This window comes from Saccopteryx bilineata, chromosome 10, assembly GCF_036850765.1.
Source record: "Saccopteryx bilineata isolate mSacBil1 chromosome 10, mSacBil1_pri_phased_curated, whole genome shotgun sequence".
NCBI classification, from domain to species: domain Eukaryota; kingdom Metazoa; phylum Chordata; class Mammalia; order Chiroptera; family Emballonuridae; genus Saccopteryx; species Saccopteryx bilineata.
The window spans coordinates 75,428,669-75,450,645 of record NC_089499.1 but is presented as its reverse complement, the minus strand read 5'-3'; the positions used below and the strand labels follow the sequence as shown (position 1 = coordinate 75,450,645).

At 38.4% G+C, this 21,977-nt stretch overlaps 1 protein-coding gene and 1 pseudogene across 2 annotated transcripts in view; one reads left to right on the top strand and one right to left on the bottom strand.

The window, feature by feature from the left end:
• Positions 1-16,051, top strand: part of SNTN (sentan, cilia apical structure protein) — a 31,979-nt gene extending 15,928 nt beyond the window's left edge. The window contains exons 3-4 of one of the 2 annotated variants that reach the window (XM_066245202.1): positions 9,669-9,808; positions 15,057-16,051. In XM_066245202.1, coding sequence (XP_066101299.1) covers positions 9,669-9,808; positions 15,057-15,215 — 299 coding nt within the window. In that variant the 3' untranslated portion in view covers positions 15,216-16,051. Of the gene's footprint in view, positions 1-9,668; positions 9,809-13,613; positions 13,797-15,056 lie in introns of those variants that run through there. The other variant, XM_066245203.1, reaches the window with a different exon arrangement.
• Positions 16,052-19,491: 3,440 nt separating this feature from the next.
• LOC136314029 (bifunctional phosphoribosylaminoimidazole carboxylase/phosphoribosylaminoimidazole succinocarboxamide synthetase pseudogene) lies at positions 19,492-20,770 on the bottom strand (annotated as a pseudogene).
• Between the last annotated feature and the right edge of the window lie 1,207 nt (positions 20,771-21,977).

Genomic DNA, 21,977 nt, shown 5'->3' with positions numbered 1-21,977 from the left:
TTATGAGGCCAACATAACCCTCATACCAAAACCTGGCAAGGATGGCACAAAGAAAGAAAACTACAGACCAATATCTCTAATGAATACAGATGCTAAAATACTAAACAAAATACTAGCAAACCGAATACAACAACATATTAAAAAAATAATACATCATGATCAAGTGGGATTCATCCCAGAATCTCAAGGATGGTTCAACATATGCAAAACGGTTAACGTAATACACCATATCAACAAAACAAAGAACAAAAACTACATGATCTTATCAATAGATGCAGAAAAGGCTTTTGATAAAATACAACACAATTTTATGTTTAAGACTCTCAACAAAATGGGTATAGAAGGAAAATATCTCAACATGATAAAGGTCATATATGATATTTATTCATTTTAGAGAGGAGAGAGAAAGGGAGAGAGAGAGACAGAGAGAGAAGGTGGGGAGGAGCTGGAAGCATCAACTCCCATATGTTCCTTGACCAGGCAAGCCCAGGGTTTCGAACCGGCAACCTCAGCATTTCCAGGTCGACACTTCATCCACTGTGCCACCACAGGTCAGGCGGCCATATATGATAAACCATCAGCCAACATCATATTAAACGGCATAAAACTGAGGACTTTCTACCTTAAATCAGGAACAAGACAGGGTTGTCCACTCTCTCCACTCTTATTTAACATGGTGCTAAAAGTTCTGGCCAGAGCAATCAGACAAGACAAAGAAATAAAAGGCATCCATATCGGAAAAGAAGAAGTAAAGGTATCACTTTTTGCTGATGATATGATCCTATACATCGAAAACCCGAAGGACTCCACAAAAAGATTATTAGAAACAGTAACCAATACAGTAAGGTCGCAGGATACAAAATTAACATACAAAAGTCCATAGCCTTTCTATATGCCAACAATGAAATATTAGAAAACGAACTCAAAAAAATAATCCCCTTCACGATTGCAACAAAAAAAATAAAATACCTAGGAATAAACATAACAAAGAATGTAAAGGACCTATATAATGAAAATTACAAAGCATTGTTAAGGGAAATCGAAAAAGATACAATAAGATGGAAAAATATTTCTTGTTCTTGGATAGGAAGAATAAATATAATCAAAATGGCCATATTACCCAAAGCAATATACAAATTTAATGCAATTCCCATCAAAATTCCTATGAGATTTTTTAAAGAAATGGAACAAAAAATCATCAGATTTATATGGAACTATAAAAAACCCTGAATAGCCAAAACAATCCTAAGGAAAAAGAATGAAGCTGGGGGCATTACAATACCTGACTTTAAACTATATTATAGGGCCATGATAATCAAAACAGCATGGTATTGGCAGAAAAATAGACACTCAGACCAATGGAACAGAATAGAAAGCCCAGAAATAAAACCACATATATATGGTCAAATAATCTTTGATAAAGGGGCCAACAACACACAATGGAGAAAAGAAAGCCTCTTCAATAAATGGTGTTGGGAAAACTGGAAAGCCACATGCAAAAAAATGAAACTCGACTACAGCCTGTCCCCGTGTACTAAAATTAATTCAAAATGGATCAAAGACCTAAATATAAGACCTGAAACAATAAAGTACATAGAAGAAGACATAGGTACTAAAATCATGGACCTGGGTTTTAAAGAACATTTTATGAACTTGACTCCAATGGCAAGAGAAGTGAAGGCAAAGATAAATGAATGGGACTACATCAGAATAAAAAGTTTTTGCTCAGCAAGAGAAACTGATATAAAAATAAACAGACAGCCAACTAAATGGGAAATGATATTTTCAAACAACAGCTCAGATAAGGGCCTAATATCCAAAATTTACAAAGAACTCATAAAACTCAACAACAAACAAACAAACAATCCAATAAAAAAAATGGGAAGAGGACATGAACAGACACTTCTCCCAGGAAGAGATACAAATGGCCAACAGATATATGAAAAGATGCTCAGCTTCATTAGTTATTAGAGAAATGCAAATCAAAACTACAATGAGATACCACCTCACCCCTGTTAGATTAGCTATTATCTACAAGACGGGTAATAGCAAATGTTGGAGAGGCTGCGGAGAAAAGGGAACTCTCATCCACTGTTGGTGGGACTGTAAAGTAGTACAACCATTATGGAGGAAAATATGGTGGTTCCTCAAAAAACTGCAAATAGAACTACCTTATGACCCAGCAATCCCTCTACTGGGTATATACCCCAAAACCTCAGAAACATTGATACGTGAAGACACATGTAGCCCCATGTTCATTGCAGCACTGTTCACAGTGGCCAAGACATGGAAACAACCAAAAAGCCCTTCAATAGAAGACTGGATAAAGAAGATGTGGCACATATACACTATGGAATACTACTCAGCCATAAGAAATGATGACATCAGATCATTTACAGCAAAATGGTGGGATCTTGATAACATTATACGGAGTGAAATAAGTAAATCAGAAAAAAACAAAAAACTACATAATTCCATACATTGGTGGAACATAAAAACGAGACTAAGAGACATGGACAAGAGTGTGTTGGTTACCAGGGGTGGGGGGAGAGAGGACATGGGAGGGAGGGAGGGAGAGAGTTAGGGGGAGGGGGAGGGGCACAGAGAACTAGATAGAGGGTGGCGGAGGACAATCTGACTTTGGGCGAGGGGTATGCAACATAATTTAATGACAAAATAACCTAGACATGTTTTCTTTGAATATATGTACACTGATTTATTAATGTCATCCCATTACCATTAATAAAAATTTATTAAAAATAAATAAATAAATGACACAGAGGCTAAAGAAACAATACAGAGGATCAATGAAACCAGGAGCTGGTTCTTTGAAAAGGTAAACAAGATCGATGAACCTTTAACCAGACTCACCAAGAAAAAAAGAGAGAGGACACAAATAAAAAAATTAGAAATGAGAGTGGAGAAATAACAACTGACACAACAGAAATACAAAATATTGTAAGAAAATACTATGAAGAACTGTATGCCAAAAAACTAGACAACCTAGATGAAATGGAAAAATTCCTTGAAACATATAATCTTCTAAAAAATTAATTTGGAAGAATCATAAAACCTAAACAGACCGATTACAACAAATGAGATCGACACAGTTATCAAAAAACTCCCAAAAAAGAAAAGTTCTGGGCCTGATGGCTTCACAAGTGAATTCTACAAAATATTCAAAGAAGAACTAACTTCTGTCCTTCTCAAGCTATTTCAAAAAATTCAAGAGGAAGGAAGATTTCCAAACTCCTTTTATGAGGTGAGTATAATTCTGATTCCAAAACCAGGCAAAGACAACACAAAGAAAGAAAAGTATAGGCCAATACCCCTGATGAATATAAATTATAAAATCCTCAAAAAAATATTAGCAAACCAGATCCAGCAATATATGAAAAATATCATACACCATGATCAAGTGGGATTTATTTTGGGGAGGCAAGGCTGGTACAATATTTGCAAATCAATCAATGTGATTCATCACATAAACTAAAGGAAGGAGAAACATCACATAATAATTTTAATAGATGCAGAAAAAGCATTTGATAAAATCCAGCACCCACTCATGATCAAAACTCTCAGCAAAGTGAGAATACAGAGAACATACCTCAGCATGATAAAGGCCATCTATGACAAACCCACAGCCAACATCATACTCAATGGGCAAAAATTAAAAGCAATCACCTTAAGATCAAGAACAAGGCAGGGGTGCACCCTTTGACCACTCTTATTCAACATAGTTCTGGATGTCCAAGTCACAGCAATCAGACAAGAACAAGAAATAAAAAGCATCAAAATTGAAAAAGAAGTAAAACTATCATTATTTACAGATGATATGATATTGTATATAGAAAACCCTAAAGTCTCAATAAAAAAACTACTAGACCTGATAAATGAATTCAGCAAGGTGGCAGGATATAAAATCAATACTCAGAAATTAGAGGCATTTTTATATACTAACAATGAGCTGTCAGAAAGAGCAATTAAGGAAGCAATCCCCTTCACCATTGCAACCAAAAAAATAAAGTACCTAGAAATAAATTTAACCAGGGAGATTAGACTTGCACTTAGAAAATTATAAAACATTCATAAAAGAAATCAGAGAAGATACAAACAAGTGGAGGCATATACCATGCTCATGGTTAGGAAGAATAAACATCATTAAAATGTCTATATTACCCAAAGCAATGTATAAATTCAACGCAACACCGATTAAAATACTAATGACTTACTTCAAAGATATAGAACACATCAAGAAAGAAAATTAACAAAGAAACAGCAGACTTAAAGAACATATTACATCAACTCGATTTAATAGATATCTTCAGAACCTTTCACCCTAAAACAGCAGAATATACATTCTTTTCAAGCACTCATGGTACATTCTCTAGAATAGACCACATGATAGGGCATAAAAGGGGTCTCAACGAATTTGAGAAGATTGAAATCATATCGAACACTTTCTCTGATCACAATAGAATGAAACTAGAAATCAAACACAACAGAAAAACTGAAAAATACTCAAACACTTGGAAACTAAATAGCATGTTATTAAATAATGAATGGGTTAACAATGAGATCAAAGAGAAATATAAATTTTCTAGAAACAAACGATAATGAGCATACATCAACCAATTTATGGGACACAGCAAAAGTAGTCCTGAGAGGGAAGTTTATAGCATTACAAGCTTACCTCAAGAAGCTAGAAAAAGCTCAAATAAACTACTTGGCCCTACATCTAAAAGAACTAGAAAAAGAACAGCAAGTAAAGCCCAGAGATAGTAGAAGGAAGGAAATAATAAATATCAGAGCAGAAATAAATGACATAGAGGCTAAAGAAACAATACAGAGGATCAATGAAACCAGGAGCTGGTTCTTTGAATAGATAAACAAGATCGATGAACCTTTAACTAGACTCACCAAGAAAAAAAGAGAGAGGACTCAAATAAAAAAATTAGAAATGAGAGTGGAGAAGTAACAACTGACACAACAGAAATACAAAATATTGTAAGAAAATACTATGAAGAACTGTATGCCAAAAAACTAGACAACCTAGATGAAATGGAAAAATTCCTTGAAACATATAATCTTCCAAAAATTAATCTGGAAGAATCAGAAAACCTAAACAGACCAATTACAACAAATGAGATCGAAACAGTTATCAAAAAACTCCCAGAAAAGAAAAGTCCTGGGCCTGATGGCTTCACAAGTGAATTCTACCAAATATTCAAAGAAGAATTAACTCCTATCCTTCTCAAGCTATTTCAAAAAATTCAAGAGGAAGGAAGACTTCCAAACTCCTTTTATGAGGCAAGCATAATACTGATTCCAAAACCAGGCAAAGACAACACCAAAAAAGAAAATTATAGGCCAATATCCCTGATAAATTTAGATGCTAAAATTCTCAACAAAATATTAGCAAACCGGATCGAGCAATATATGCAAAAAATCATACACCATGATCAAGTGGGATTTATTCTTGGGAGGCAAGGCTGGTACAATATTCACAAATCAATCAATGTGATTCATCATATAAACAAAAAGAATGAGAAAAACCACATGATAATTTCAATAGATGCAGAAAAAGCATTTGATAAAATCCAGCACCCATTCATGATCAAAACTCTCAGCAAAGTCAAATACAGGGAAGATACCTCAAGATGATAAAGGCCATCTATGACAAACCACAGCCAATATCATACTCAATGGGCAAAAATTAAAAGCAACCCCTTAAGATCAGGAACAAGGCAGGGGTGCCCCTTTCACCACTCTTATTCAACAGAGTTCTGGAAGTCCTAGCCACAGAAATCAGACAAGAAAAAAAAAAAGGCATACTAATTGGAAAAGAAGAAGTAAAGCTATCATTATTTGCAGATGATATGATATTGTATATAGAAAACCCTAAAGTTGCAGTCAAAAAACTACTAGACCTGATAAATGAATTCAGCAAGGTGGCAGGATATAAAATCAATACTCAGAAATCAGAGGCATTTTTATACACTAACAATGAGATGGCAGAAAGAGAAATTAAGAAAACAATCCCCTTTACCATTGCAACCAAAAAAATAAAGTACCTAGGAATAAATTTAACCAGGGAGATTAAAGACTTGTACTTAGAAAATTATAAAACATTGATAAAAGAAATCAGAGAAGATACAAACAAGTGGAGGCATATACCGTGCTCATGGTTAGGAAGAATAAACATCATTAAAATGTCTATATTACCCAAAGCAATTTATAAATTCAATGCAATACTGATTAAAATACTAATGACTTACTTCAAAGATATAAAACACATATTCCAAAAAGTTATATGGAACCAAAAGAGAGCACGAATAGCCTCAGCAATCTTGAAAAGGAAGAATAAAGTGGGAGGTATCACACTTTCAGATATCAAGTTATATTATGAGGCCATTGTACTCAATACAGCCTGATACTGGCATAAGAACAGGCATATAGATCAATGGAACAGAACTGAGAACCCAGAAATAAACCCACACTTTTATGGACAACTGATATTTGACAAAGGAGGTAAGAGCATACATTGGAGTAAAGACAGCCTCTTCAACAAATGGTGTTGGGAAAATTGGACAGCTACCTGCAAAAAAATGAAGCTAGACCAGCAACTTACACCATTCACAAAAATAAACTCGAAATGGATAAAAGACTTAAATGTAAGCCGTAAAACCATAAGCATTTTAGAAGAAAACATAGGCAGTAAGCTCTCTGACATCTCTCGCAGCAATATATTTGCCGATTTATCTCCACGGGCAAGTAAAATAAAAGACAGGATAAACAAATGGGACTTTATCAAACTAAAAAGCTTTTGCACAGCTAAAGACAATAAGAACAGAATAAAAAGACAAACTACACAATGGGAGAATATATTTGACAACGCATCTGATAAGGGGTTAATAACCAAAATTTATAAAGAACTTGTAAAACTCAATACCAGGAAGACCAACAATCCAATCCAAAAATGGGAAAAAGTAATGAATAGACACTTCTCCAAAGAGGACATACAGATGGCCAATAGGCATTTGAAAAAATGCTCAACATCACTAATCATTAGAGTAATGCAAATTAAAACCACAATGAGATATCATCTCACACCAGTCAGAATGGCACTCATCAACAAAACAACACAGAATAAGTGCTGGCAAAGATGTGGAGAAAAGGGAACCCTCCCGCACTGCTGGTGGGAATGCAGACTAGTGCAGCCACTGTGGAAAACAGTATGGAGATTCCTCAAAAAAGTAAAAATCAAACTGCCTTTTTACCTAGCTATACCACTGTTAGGAATATACCCCGAGAACACCATAGCACTGTTTGAAAAGAAGAAATGCACTCCCATGTTTATGGCAGCATTGTTCACAATAGCGAAGATCTGGAAACAGCCCAAGTGTCCGTCAGTGGACGAGTGGATTAAAAAGCTTTGGTACATATATACTATGGAATACTACTCAGCCATAAGAAATGATGACATTGGATCTTTTACAACAACATGGATGGACCTTGATAACATTATACTGAGCGAAATAAGTAAATCAGAAAAAACTAAGAACTATATGATTCCATACATAGGTGGGACATAAAAATGAGACTCAGAGACATGGACAAGAGTGTGGGGGTTAAGGGTTGGGGGGCAGGAGAGGGAGGGGGTTGGGGGAGGGCAGGGGCACAAAGAAAATCAGTTAGAAGGTGACGGAAGACAATTGGACTTTGGGTGATGGGGATGCAGCATAAGCAAATGTCAAAATAACCTAGAGATGTTTTCTTTGAACATATGTACCCTGATTTATCAATGTCACCCCATTAAAATTAATTTAAAAAAAAAACAAAACTAAGCCTTAGGCTATAACGACCCTGCCTGCTTATAGCCTGCTCCCCACACCCAATGCAAACTGTAAGAGAGCAAACATATATATTATATTTACAAACTTATTTGACCAACAGCCCACAACATACTTCTTCCTCCATCTGTTCCAATGTTGTCAAGTACTGCACCTCAATCCGCGGGTTATACAGAGACACCAGGTTTAAATGAATTTTTGGAGAGTTTATTAATTAGCTGCCTAGCTACACAGGGCACACCCAAATCATGTAGAAAGTCCCTACCATTCTGTGGCTGAATTTATAGACCAAATTACATATTGGTTGTGGCAGGTAAGGAGGGGCATGTGATCCCTTTGCCTACAGGTATAGGTTACTCTCATGACTTCAGGGTGGGAGGGTAAGTCCGAGTGTAGGAATTCTTAATTAAGGTACATAAACATTCTTTTCTAAAGGCTTTTAAGAGAAGTGAAGAGATTCTCAGATAAGCTCTATTTTCCTTGCTCTATAGTTAAATTATGACTTCTCTGACCCTGTTGCCCATTCTTCTCCCTCTATTCTCCACAGAAAGGAGGGGGCAAGAAGCCTGACCTTTCCTCTTTAAAATGGCACCACCAATACTAAGTTTTATTGTTCTTTGGTACCGCACCCCAGATTCTGAAAGGCACTGTACCACATTTCATGGAGTTCACATAGAGACACCCAGTCCAGATAAATTTTGAAGAGTTTTATTAGAGGAGGAGATTTATTAAATATGCTGGCCACATATGGCTGACACAGGGCATCTGCAGGCCCAAATCCTGCAGTCCCAAAAATAGTTCAGGGGCTGTTTATATACCCTTGATCACACGCAGGCAGGCGAGAGCATGACATCATGGTACGAGCTGGCAACATTTGTTTAGGGGATACACAGAGACATTAAAATTCTCAAGGTAACACAATCAAAGACATTTACAATCTTTCAGGGTTCCTCTTTCCTCACTAGCCTAGAGGTATTTTACCTTCATGATTCCAGGAAGGGGGAGGAACTACAGTCAATGCAAGGTGGTATATAAATTCTGCCTCCTATTGAAAGAATAGTTTCTAGGTTAACCTTTATTTTAGATTTAAAACTGAATGACCTATTGTTCTTGCAAGCCAGAAACTTCTACATTCTTCTCTCTCCAGGACAGGAAAGCCTGACCTTTCCTCCCAGAATATCAATATCAATTTTCAGCTTTTAGTACCTTACAACAATCACACCTCTTATCTCTTGTTCTTCCCTTTCACTTTTTTTTTTTTTTTTAAAGAAGATGCCTAAAACCTTTCAATGTCTTTTCTTTACACCTTAAAGGAAATCCTGGTTCCTTTCCAGGGCCTAGGGGCAACGTGTTCTAGCACTGCTGACCTTTCCCAGTCAGACACCTTCCAGCTCCTGCGCTCCAGCCACAGCTGCCTCCTGTCAGCTGCTCCAGCTGATCTGAGCTTCCTTCTAATCTGCCACACTAAGCATGACTCTGGCCTGAGCCTTTGCTTATATTGCTTCCTGAGCCTGGACCACTCCACACAACCATAACCACAACCTGATCTCACAAGACAGGATCCTTCTCAGCCTGTGTGTCTTAGCTTAAATATTAATATACTTACAGAGGCTTCCAAGTCCACCTCTCTAGTAGCTTTCCTCCCAGACCTACTCAGTAGTTTTCTATTTTCTCCTAAGGAAAAAAAATTTATAACCCAAGAACAAGGCCAGGTTGACATACATTTTCTAACCCTGGTCCCATAGAAGACATAGCCCGTGTCTGGGGGAAAATTATTACTAACTGAGGCTACATCATGCATGTCTTCTCCCACAGCTCTGAAGAAGGGCTCAGATCTGGAAAAAGCCATTGCCACTGCTGCTCTGATTTTCAGAAATTCTTCTGACCCTGGTGGTAAACTTGAAAAAGTGACTGCCAAAAATCTGCTACAAACTGAATTTAGGAATTTCACAGAGGTAAGAGAATTAACAGGCACCAAGATACAGGGCAACACCATAATGGCTGGTCCCAGAGCCTACAACTCCAACTCAAAGGCTCCATCCTGTTCTTTCATTCACCAAATATTGAATAGCTGCTATATTTCAGGAGATGAGTTGAATCCTGGAGTTAATACAGTGAAAAGCTATCAATTCAGTTGAGCAGAGAAATATGCTGAGAACAATGAGAAGTATTCAAAGGATGATGAAATAGCTGAGCAGGCAGTAAAGGAGTAAAATGGAGGGACCCTCTTGAGGGGGTCAAAAAAAGGGCTCCTGGAAAATGAAGGAGTAACTGAGATCTGCAGAATGAGCGAGAGTTAGCAATCAAGGGGTGGGGTGCAGAAGGTAGCATTCCAAGCAGAGGGAATGGCAGATGCAATGGCCTTAGAACATTAGAACTCTAAGAGCTGTGAGTGCTAGCAAGTAGTTGCTGAGAAAGGGGAAGAAGGAAGCTGTGAGTGATGAGGCTGGGGAGGTGGAGAGAGGCCACACCTCACAGAGGCATGGCCAGAGAGCAGCAGGAAGCCAGGAATGGTTTCCCAGTAGGAAAAAGAAATTAGACCAGCTGCAGTCCAGATTGGGATAGGGGTGAGGGTGGGACAGAAAAGAATGGAGTGATGTGGGGAAGCAATCCAAAGGGAAACCGATATGATGGTTTGGACAAGGGTAGTGAATACGAGAAGCATTTGGAAAGTGTAAAGAACAGGATTTGATCACTGATTGGCTGTGAGGGCTGAAGGACAGGAGGAGCAAATTATACACTGCTCACAAAAATTAGGGGATATTTCAAAATAAATATGAAGCAATAAAAAAAGAAACATTTGATATGTCACTTGCTACTCAATCACAATAATCGAGTTTGCATCTCATTTGCATAATCAAACAACTTTCTTTGACTTGTTTGCTTTTCTGATGTTCTTGTTTAATAAAAAAATCAAATGCTTCTTTTTTTTATCGCTTCATATTAATTTTGAAATATCTCCTAATTTTTGTGAGCAGTATATAACCCCTCAGTTCTGATTTTGGGAAAAAATGGGTGGTGGTCCCATTTCCGAAGAGAAAGGCTGAAGAATCGGCAGCTTTGAAGTGAGGTGGGGGTGGGAAGAGGTGCTGAAGTCCATCAGAATGTGTCAGTTTTACCCTGTCCATGAAACAAACAGGCAAAACTCAGCAACAGGATGTATGAGTTAGGGGTCAGAATAGAGATCTGTGTTCAAAATATAGAAGTGAGAATTAGCAGTGTGCCAGGGGTCACTGACCTGAAGGGGAGTGGACTGATTCACCTGAAAGCATATCTCTCAAACTGATTACTATCTTCAATATCTTTCTCATATTTGCCAATAGCCTGTATTATAATTTACTTAGAACTGTTTTTCTTAAGTTATCAATCTACTTAAATATATTTATTTTTTAAGGACACTTTATCACTATTCTAAATGTAAATTCAGTGAATAAAAGAAAAAGGTAGTAAAAAAAATAGTTTACTAATAATTCTTATTTAATTTTTATTTTAGCATCGCCTAAAATGACATTCCATTATACCAGCAGTGTGCATTCAGACCTTGAGAAATATTGGCCTAGGGAAAATGAGTAAGAATTATAAGTGGTTTAAAAGATAAGTATAGGCCTGACCTGTGGTGGCGCAGTGGATAAAGCGTCGACCTGGAAATGCTGAGGTCGCCGGTTCGAAACCCTGGGCTTGCCTGATCAAGGCACATATGGGAGTTGATGCTTCTAGCTCTTCCCCCCCTTCTCTCCCTCTGTCTCTCCTCTCTCTCTCTCCCTCTGTCTCTCCCTCTCCTCTCTAAAATGAATAATAAAAAAATATTAAAAAAAATAAAAGATAAGTATAAAAGATTTGAAAGATGAGTATTATAATCCCCTTAAAATATAGAGTGATGGAATTATCATTCACTGGGGAGCTGGGCCACAGGTGTTTCCTGTAAATCTATAGTTACTTCAAAAATGCATGTGTAAAATTAGCTTTTTTAAAAATAAATCCCACACATAAATGATTTTTTTAAAGGCCTATTTCAGTGGTAGTCAACCTGGTTTCTACCGCCCACTAGTGGGCATTCCAGCTTTCATGGTGGGCGGTAGCAGAGCAACCAAAGTATAAATAAAAAGATAGATTTAACTATAGTAAGTTGTTTTATAAAGATTTATTCTGCCAAACTTAGAGAAAATCCGACATAAAGTACTTGGTAAGTAATTATTATTATATGCTTTAACTTGCTGTACCTATGCTTTATAAATTTTATAAAGTAAAGTTACTTCCCTACTTTATAAATCACCATTACTGTGGAACCAGTGGGCAGTTAGAAAATTTTACTACTAACAGGGGTACCAAAGTGGGCAGTAGGTATAGAAAGATTGACTACCCCTGGCCTATTTGATAGAAACAAAGAATAGAAGAGTGGTTGCCAGAGTTTGTGGACAGAAGGTGGTGGGGTGAGAGAATCAAAGGTAAACGTTTTCAATTCTAAGAAGAACAAGTTCTGAAGATGCATTGTGAGCATGGTAACTGTAGTTAAAGCACAGAATTGTGGACTTGAAACTTGCTGAGAGCAGATCTTAAGCATTCTCACCACACAGAAAACTCACCACTATGTGAGGTGATAGATACATTAATTCTCTGGATTTTGGTAGTCATTCCCATAATGTATATGCATGTCAAATTATCACATCATATACTTCAATTATGTTTAAGGAAAGTGTGTATGTGTGTGGGTGTGGGTGTGCTTGTGGGAGGGACAGAGACAGAGAGAGACTTCATTCAATGTGATACACAGAAAAATTATTGGAAAGAAATGTTAACAGCCTGACCTGTGGTGGTGCAGTGGAGAGAGCCTCGACCAGGAACACTGAGGTCGCTGGTTCGAAACCCCAAGCTTGCCTGGTCAAGGCACATACGGGAAGCAACTACAAGTTGGTGCTTCTTGTTCCTTCCTGACTTCCTCTCTCTGTCTCCTCTCTCTAAAATCAGTAAATAAAATCTTTAAAAGAGAGAGAAAAGAAATGTTAATTACAGCTATTTTGTGGTAATGGGGTAAAAATTTATTTTTCATTTTCATTTTGAAAAATATTTTTCTAAATATTCAATGTTAAACGTATTATTTTTGAAATAATTTTTTAAAGAAAAGCTATTTTTTTTCAGCTAGAAATATCAGGCAGAATTTGACAAAAGATAAAATATTCTAGGGGATCTTTAAAGAGAGGGTGGGTGAAAAAATCCTACAGCATTAGCCTGCCTCAGAGGCCAAAAGAAATGGCGAGTCCCAGGGAGAAAAAGGATCTGTAAGCTGCCTGGCGTATCCTCAGGGAGCTTCTGACAAGGCTTCCAATGAGAACCTAGTGGTGCAGCACCCCGTGAAACCCACCACTTCTCTGAGAACAGCAGGGTAGATGACTCACCAAATCATCAGGAAGACCCTCCAGCCTTGTGGCCCTCGCACGGCCCGCCGTGAGAAAGACAGCCAGTGTCTGGCTCCAGCTGCAAACACACCCAGGCCTCCATGCATCCTGCCCGCTGCCTGGGCTGATGGGCCTAGAGGGCAGAAGTCATAGGTCAGGGCATCCCCGGGGACAGCTCATCCTGAAGCAGCCTCAGTATCAATGGTGGCAGCTTGATTTCACTGAGCAAGCACTTGGGTAATGTCAGAATGCTGCCTGGAACTAATCACACTCCCTGTGAGATTCCCTAAGACGGATACTGACCACTAGTCAAGGCAAAGGCCACAGAGACTCCTTCATTACTGACCGCTTTCTTCTAAATCCCCAGGTGAAGTTCTCCAGGAAACTGAACTGGACCTTGTGGCTGAGACCTGCGTTTGGAGAGGAACATCTTCTTTCCCTTATGCCTAAACATAATTTGGGGGAATTTTATTCTATAGCCAGGCAGATATAAGAAAATTGAACACATAAAACCACTGTGAAGAACTTACAAAGCAAACATGGCTGGTCAGGCCCTACATCCCCGTACCTCAGTCAGCCCCATGTTCAACAACACTGTGTGGGAAAGACCTACTGCCATCTCTGACCTTTGAGCGAGGTGCTCCTGTCTCTGATTTGGAATCTAACCCTTTTACCATAGGCTTCAGCTCTCTGGTAGGAGCTGGGAGAGCTCCTTTGGCCTTACTGACAGGGGTGACCTCTTGAGAATTAGCCTAAATGGAACAGTAATGCTCCACAGCTGCAGAGGAATGTGTCCCCGTCCCTAACATTGCCTCAATCCTGGCTGGGGTGGATTTTACAGCTAGCACACATTTGGGATTGAACTAGATGTCAACATAGCTCAGTAACTTTCAATCAAATGACCTTAACCTTTTTATATCATTTGAAAGCTGTTTCACAAGCTGTGACCGGAAACTGGAAAGCCTCTTCATTTCTGTACTAGTCACATGATTTCCTTCAATCCATCTATGGGAACTATGAATTTGGATTTGATTTGTGATCAAACTAAATGTTGAACAATCTTCCAAGGCACATAATTTCTTTGAGTATATTTTATTCCATAATTCTGGATAATCTAATTGTTCAGTGGAACACATGCTATATAACCCCCATAACAAACAGATTACCATATTTCCCCATGTATAAGATGCTCCCATGTATAAAATGCACCTTAATTTGGGGGCCTGAAATTTGAAACAATATAACAAGCACAAAAAACATGAAATTCAAGTAAGAAAATCTACAACAATAAGTGCAAAAACAAGCATGAAAACGCAGGAAATGGAAGTAAAAAAAAAATCTACAACCACTGTATAAGATGCACCCAGTTTTTAGACCCTAAATTTTTCAGAAAAAAAATTGTGTCTTATACATGAGGAAATACGGTATGTTTTGAAAAATGTGAAAACATAATACTATGTGTGTTTGTAGAGAGGTGGGATGGCTTAGCAGTTAGGAGTGGGCTAGGTAGTTCAGATTACTAATCTACCTCCAAACCAGTAGCTGCCTAGCTTGTGACAAATTACTTAAATATCACTGAGTCTCTGCTATCCCATCTGTAGAGTGGGGTGGTAACAGTATACAATTCAATAAGGTCACTGGGAGGATCCAATGAGAAGCCCATGCGAAGACTTCACACAGTACATGACTGTATGAATGGTAGCAACTCGACATGTTATTAGAGTTAATAACAAGTTCGCTATTGCTTATTATCTGTAAAACTCAGGTGACACAATAAATCAGGGTTGTACTTTTTTCTTTATTCTGACAGGGACAAGAAACCAAACCAAAATACAAAGACCTCCTTTCTGAACTTGACCAGCATATGGAAAATAAGCTTGATTTTGAAGATTTCATGATCTTACTGTTAAGTATCACCGTGATGTCAGATTTGCTACAAAGTATATGGAATGTAAAAGTGATGAAATAAACCGTTTTCACTGACTAGTGAGACAAAATAATAACAAAAGAGTGTTACATGATCAAAGACTGCTTCCCTTTTTCTTTTTCTTTTTTAATTAATTGGCATCCTGGGGATAGCCTGGATGGTTCTGATTGCTAATATTCAGATCCAATTTAACTTCAAGCTCCATGCATAATCTTCAAGAATGTCTGAATAATAGGGTCTCTGGGTGCTTTACAACATGATATATTTATGCCACTGAATATCACAGTGCTCTTGTTGAGTCAATAGTGACAGAGCACTTTCCTTATAGTCAGCGAGTCACACATCATTTGTCCATTAAGTGACATGTGCTGAGCATCTACCCCATGGTACTGCTGGGGATGTAGTAATGAACCAGCCAGACCATCCCTGCTCTCACACATGCCTGGGGAAGTCTAGCAGAAGAGACGGGCACTGAGTAATGCCTTATTCAATCGCATTACAGTGTAACTATAATTGTGATAGGGCTGTAGTATGCTAAAATTGCTCTTATCATCTGACCTTGGCTTAAAGGTCAAAGAAGCTTTACTGACATTCTGCAAAAAATAAAATTATAGGAAAAAATGAATCTGGTTGCCAGGGCCATGGGTAGTAAGTGGAGTTGTCTACAAATGGGTATGATAAAATTTGAAGGGGGATGGAAATGGTCTGTATATCAACTGTGATGGTGTTTTCATGACTGCATGCATTTGTCATACTCTAAGAACTATACTCTAAAAATATTGTATGCAAATTATTCTTAAATAAACATAACTTAAAAACAAGCAAACAAATGCCACAATATCCTTGTAATCCATGGCCATGGTTTCACCAAAAACGCCTTGAAATTATGATCTAAAAGTGATTGTGTCCTAAGGATCTATGGTCATGCCTGTATTCCTGAATTTAAATTATATACATACATACATACATATATATATATATAAATTTACATACACACACATAGGTCAATGCCTGAACATTTGAGACTGACTTTCACAAAGACTTTTATTTATTGTAAAATTATTATAAGTCTTCTACCCTATTTCCCCTTTTCCTCCCTGCCCAGCACTGTAAGCCTCACATGTATATGTTAAGAACACTCTTTCAGGAGGAGACCTTCACCCTTGGTCTCGTGAAGCATTCATTTCATTGGGTAGTGCCCCAAATCCACCAAGACCCAATTCCTTGGCCCTTCCCACTTTCCAAACCTCAGACATTAAGTCCACACATTTCCATACCATGCAAGAGAAAACCCCAGACTTGCTCTCTTTCACCATTTTAACAGGAGGTACTTGGGTTTAATGGGGCTCATACTACATACCAGGCACTATCTTAGGGGCTCTATAAATATTAACTCACTGACTCCCCTTAGTAACCCTAAGTAAGTATTATTATCATTTTTCAGATGAGGAAACTAAAGCACTGAGTGTTGATTGTCCCAAAGTCATGCCACTGGCAGGTTTGAAAGTTCTCTGCCCTTGCTGTAGGTATTGCTAATTTTGTTAATATTAGATTTTGTGTAAGCAATAATATTATAACTCAACAAAAATAGATGTGCACATTTCAGGCACTGTGCAAGAGAGAGTGCTACCAGCTGGGTCTCAGAGAGCCATTTGGCATTCTCCAAATAGAAGTCTGTGGGCTGGTCTCCCTCAAAGTCACATGTAGCTGAATTTGGCAACCTTGGTGACCAATGAAAAGGTCAAATTCACATCTTTTGGAGAAGGAAAAAAGAGACCCTGGCCAATAGACTGATGGGAAATCTTGGAGCCATTCTAACTGTCTGCGCTCCCTGTAAGAAATTTTGGAAAATCCATCCCAGATGGAAAATCACCCTCCTCTGGGGAGGATATCAATTATAGATTCTATTTTTGCCTCATGCAAAGAATGAAAACAACAAATACATGTGAACATGTTAGAGCATAGGTGACAAATAGATCAATTAGCACGATTAAAAACCCTAGATCAAAGAAGGCTCACTCCTTGGCTCTAGGATATAAGCTCAGTGGTGGGATTCAAATAATTTAACAACCGGTTCTCTGCCCTAATGACCAATTTAAGTGTAAAAACACAATATACCAAAAGGTAGTTCATTATTTGATGCACTTAATACTTAAATAAGAACAATAAAAGAGGTATACAAACCTAGATTATGTTTTAAGAAAGAGTTTTAAAATATTAATGAACATATTAAATATTTGACAAAAAACAATAAAACTGTTAAAGATATTTCCATATTGCTTCTTGATTGGCGTCCTCACTTGCAGTTTTCTTCACTTTTATCTGAGCATCATTGGCTGTGTGATTTATTCTTCACCATCTTTTCACCGTAGGAGTAGGATCCCATTCCTTTAGAGGTAGGCCGATTAGACTAACAGTCATTGTGTTTGATATATTTGAAACAGGTGACTTCTCTTCTCTGAACATATTATGTTTATCTTTGAAAAACCCCTTTCCACTTCTGCTGAATTTACAGCATTGTTCTGACAATATTTTTAGTTCCTTGAACACTTTCAGGAATTGCATAGTTCTGGGAATTTTTTTTTTTTTAATTCTCTAAGGTACCCACTTTAGAGAGAACCCTGATTACAAGTGCCATTTTAACAACCAGTTCGCCGAACTCAACAAAAAATTAGGTATCAGTTCTGCTGAACCAGTGCAAACCGGCTAAATCTCACCACTGCATAAGCTCTACTATTGAACCAAAATGCCATCTTGAAAACATTACTTGTCGGAAGCTGATCAACAACTGCTGGTTGACAAGGTCACAGCAGAGAAGACCAACGGCTGCCGGTTGACAAGGTCACAGCAGAGAAGACCAACGGCTGCCGGTTGACAAGGTCACAGCAGAGAAGACCAACGGCTGCTGGTTGACAAGGTCACAGCAGAAAAGACCAACGGCTGCTGGATGACAAAGTCACAGCAGAGAAAAGGCACAACGATACTTCCCCCTTTGACCTTTTGAATTAATTTGGCCTTTTCTCCCCCCTTTCTGGGTGTGTGTGCTATCATTTATGGCACAGGGATAATAGCACCGTGCTTTCCCTGTAGATTCATAGTAATTTCTTTGGAAATGAGGCAGAGGGTGTGAGTTCCACAGAAAAGCCTGTAAGCCCCTTTGCCTGGGCTCATAGACATAAGAGGCTGGCTATGACATCCCTCGAAAAGGGTTAAGTTTGTAGGAGAATTCCTTCTTATTAATCATGTTAGAAAAAATAGAATATAACTTATGAATAGGTAGGAAACAGTAACTATACACAGAAGCACCTTTCAGCATTCACTTAATTCATTACTTTCCCTCCCTAGCCTTTCCATGTGGTAGAGTAGAGAAGCTTTCCTTTCTTCTTGTATACCTGACCTGCAGATGGTGGAACACTCTGAGAAAAATAAGTTAGAACTTAACTAGTGTATGAAATTAGTAAATAAATAAAATTTGACTAGACAATAGGACATTAGGTAAGATAGAATTATTAATCAGTACTGATCTTTTAGAAGTTTGTCCCAATATTGTTATTGCTGTTCAAGTTATTGTATAACTGTACATTGTATGACTTACCACCTGATTTATAGCTTATAGAAATGAATTAACTGTTACTTAGAAATATGTAACCACAGTGAAACAAAAACAATTATTAATTAATGTATTCTGAATACCATGTGATTGTAACTTAGTGTGTGTGTATAAAAATAAAGCTAGACCAGCATTTGGGAGAGATGCCTGGCAGTAAATGCTAAGGAGAAAAAAGAATTCGGCTCTCACTCGATTTGCGCCGACACCGTCTCTTCCTGTGGGACCCCTGGATTCCCCCTGGGGCTGGACCCCGGCAATTACTGGTCATCATAGGTGAAATTATAGATGCAAATCTGGCTTGGTATTCCTGTTTGCAAGGAACAAAACCCACTCAAATCACAGCCATCCACGTGCACATACATACACATACAAAGGAAGCAAAGGAAGAGTTATATATACAGCAATGTACAGGGCATACTATGAAATGAAAGAGCAGAAAATGCACTTAACATCCTCGAAGTACTGTAAGCATTAATAGAAAGCAAAACCAAGGTTTTGTTCTTAGTCTCTTTTCAATTGGTTTGTCTCTGCTTCTAACTACATGTAGTTGTTATTCTACATTCTCTCTTATTTCTCTTTTTCATTAATTTTGTGTATTTTTTTCACTTATTTCTTTGTTTTATCTGATTGGTTTAAACATATTTTCATCTTGCTTGATTTTTTCCGCAGCTAAATTTATAGTTTTTCTCCTTTAAAATTACAATGTTCTCATAAATTGCCCTCTCTGATTTTTTTTGTCAGCCTGTTCTAGGAAATTCATGTGTCCAATATACTTGCTTGTAATTTGGCCCCTAACAAATGGTTGTGTAATCCATATATATATCTGAGCAGCAAACTGAGCTGATCCTTCTGGAGAAAGTATGGTTGAACAGCTAAAACCACTGGATAACTGAAGAGAAGACCACACATTCTGAATTTCCCAGTCTGGAGTGAGGGAAGGGCAGCTGATAACTGGGATACAGTGTTAGCAGACATCACTGGTCCTAAAGCATCACTTCTGCCTGCCTTTGCCACATATCCAGCAGGAATGCCATTCCCTTTATATCCTCTCTAATTCTCAGAGTTTTATCTGGTCCTGGATGGGCAGAGGTTACCCAAAGTTCACATAGAATGCCAAAATTGCCACAACCCTTCCTGAATTTTTTACAGTGACTGAGATCAGAGGTTGAGCGCTTCAATACTACAACCCTGAATTGCCTTTCTGGTTTCAGAAGCAACTCCACTCTTCCTGCAACCCACCTGGGGCCCTTCAGGAGCTGCATTCTTGTGGAGGGCACAATAAGATGGTCTGTCTTTCTGTTGGCTTTGATCTCCTCATGGGCAAAGTCTTTAGGAATTATTATCAATAATATCAAAAGGAACAATTTTTTTGTGTGATGACATGAACACCAAATTCAATCTTCATATCAACCAATGCACAGTCCTGAGGCAACTAGGATTTCTCCAGCATTTCAAAAATAGCCTGTGTAGCGTGACTCATGGCATCCACTTCAGTATGGCCTATAAGTCCATAAAGGAAATTTGCAGCAATTAGCAGCTCCTCAGACCACTGTGGATCAATTGGCATCACCCTTAAAAATAGCTCCACTATAGGAGGGTAAAACGTGTATCCTTCCTTGACACTAGGTTTTCTTTTGAGATAAGAACCAGTTGCTATTCTTCCACAAACCCATTCTTAGACTCATTTCACACTTAGGTGCAATGGAAACAGTCTTCCTACATTTTCTGGTGAAAGTTGTTTTGATGCCTACTTTCAGTAGCAACTGAAAAATACACCTGGTAATTTTGAGATTGTAGCTTTTCTTTCCAGGTGATTCTTTTTGGCTGCATTTCCTGCTGTATTCTGGTTCTCAGAATGCAAGAAAACTTTTCTTGGACTAGCTAACAATTTGTAGACTTCTTTTGTTTCCCTCTTATAGAGTTTGGTTTTTTTGGGGGGGGGTTGTTTTTTAATGAGAGGAGAGGAGGCATTGACAGACTCCCACATATGCCCCAACAGGGTTCTACCCAGAAAGCCCACTAGGGGCGATGTACTGCCCATCTGGGGCCTTGGCTCTGTTTCAATCAGAGCCTTTTTTTTAATCACCTGAGGTGGAGACCAGGGAGCCATTCGCAGTGCCCAGGATCAACTTGCTCCATTGAGCCATGGCTATAGGAGGGGAAGAGAAGAGAGACATAATGGGAGAAGGGGGGAGGGAGAGACAGAGAGAGAGAGAGAGAAGAGGGGGAGGGGTGAAAAAGCAGATGGGTGCCTCTTTGTGTACTGGCCGGGAATCAAACCCAGGACATTCACACGCCAGACCAATGCTCCAACACTGAGCCAACCAGCCAGAAACTGTTTGTTTGTTTTTTTTTGTTGTTGTTGTTTTTAAACTAATGTTGTCACCATTATCCTGGGTAGACTAAAAGCCTCTTTCTTATTTCTAACTCTACCTCTATATCTCTTTTTATCTTTCTTAGTCAGTTCTTTCTGCTTCTTGGCACAAAAGCAAACACCAGGACCCATTGCTGACTTTACTTTTCTCTTTAAATGCTCAACAGATACTATATAGAATCTCCAAAGCACAAATCCAGTCCCCAAGAGAGAGAATCTGATTGGCTGAACTTGACTAGGGATTACAACTGACCTACTCGTTTGTGGTCAAGGCAACAAGTCACATGCCCAATCAACAGGGATTGTGAAAACTAACTCTTTGCAAAGTATATGACCAGGTTCTCAAAGAAAGAAGGGAGGAGCTGGGAAAGACATGGTTGACAGAGGCAATTATAACAATTTCTAAAACAAAATCCATAATATGGACAAGAAGTACAGTTACTTGCTTCTCAGGTATGGTCTCAGCAAAAGTATCTTGATGGAATAATCTCATTTGTTATTCCAAGTGAAACCTTTCTTGCTCTCTCCCTGGATAAAAATAGCTAACCTGAGCTTCTCTGGGAAGTTTTATTTGACCCACAGAATAACAGTCTTGATGGGGCTTGACTGGATAACCTGTTGGGGAAAAATAGCCTGCAGTTTATTTCTTTCTGCTCCTGACTTTTGGCTCACACGCTACAAGAGTCATGTAACTGTAACCTGACTACCCCTTTCTATGTGCTGGGAGAAGCTGAGATAGGGCTCTGCCCAAAGAGACACCTGGTTTGGGGGACCAATTCTATTGCTCAGCACCCCATTGTGTAGATGCTGTTGTACCAGT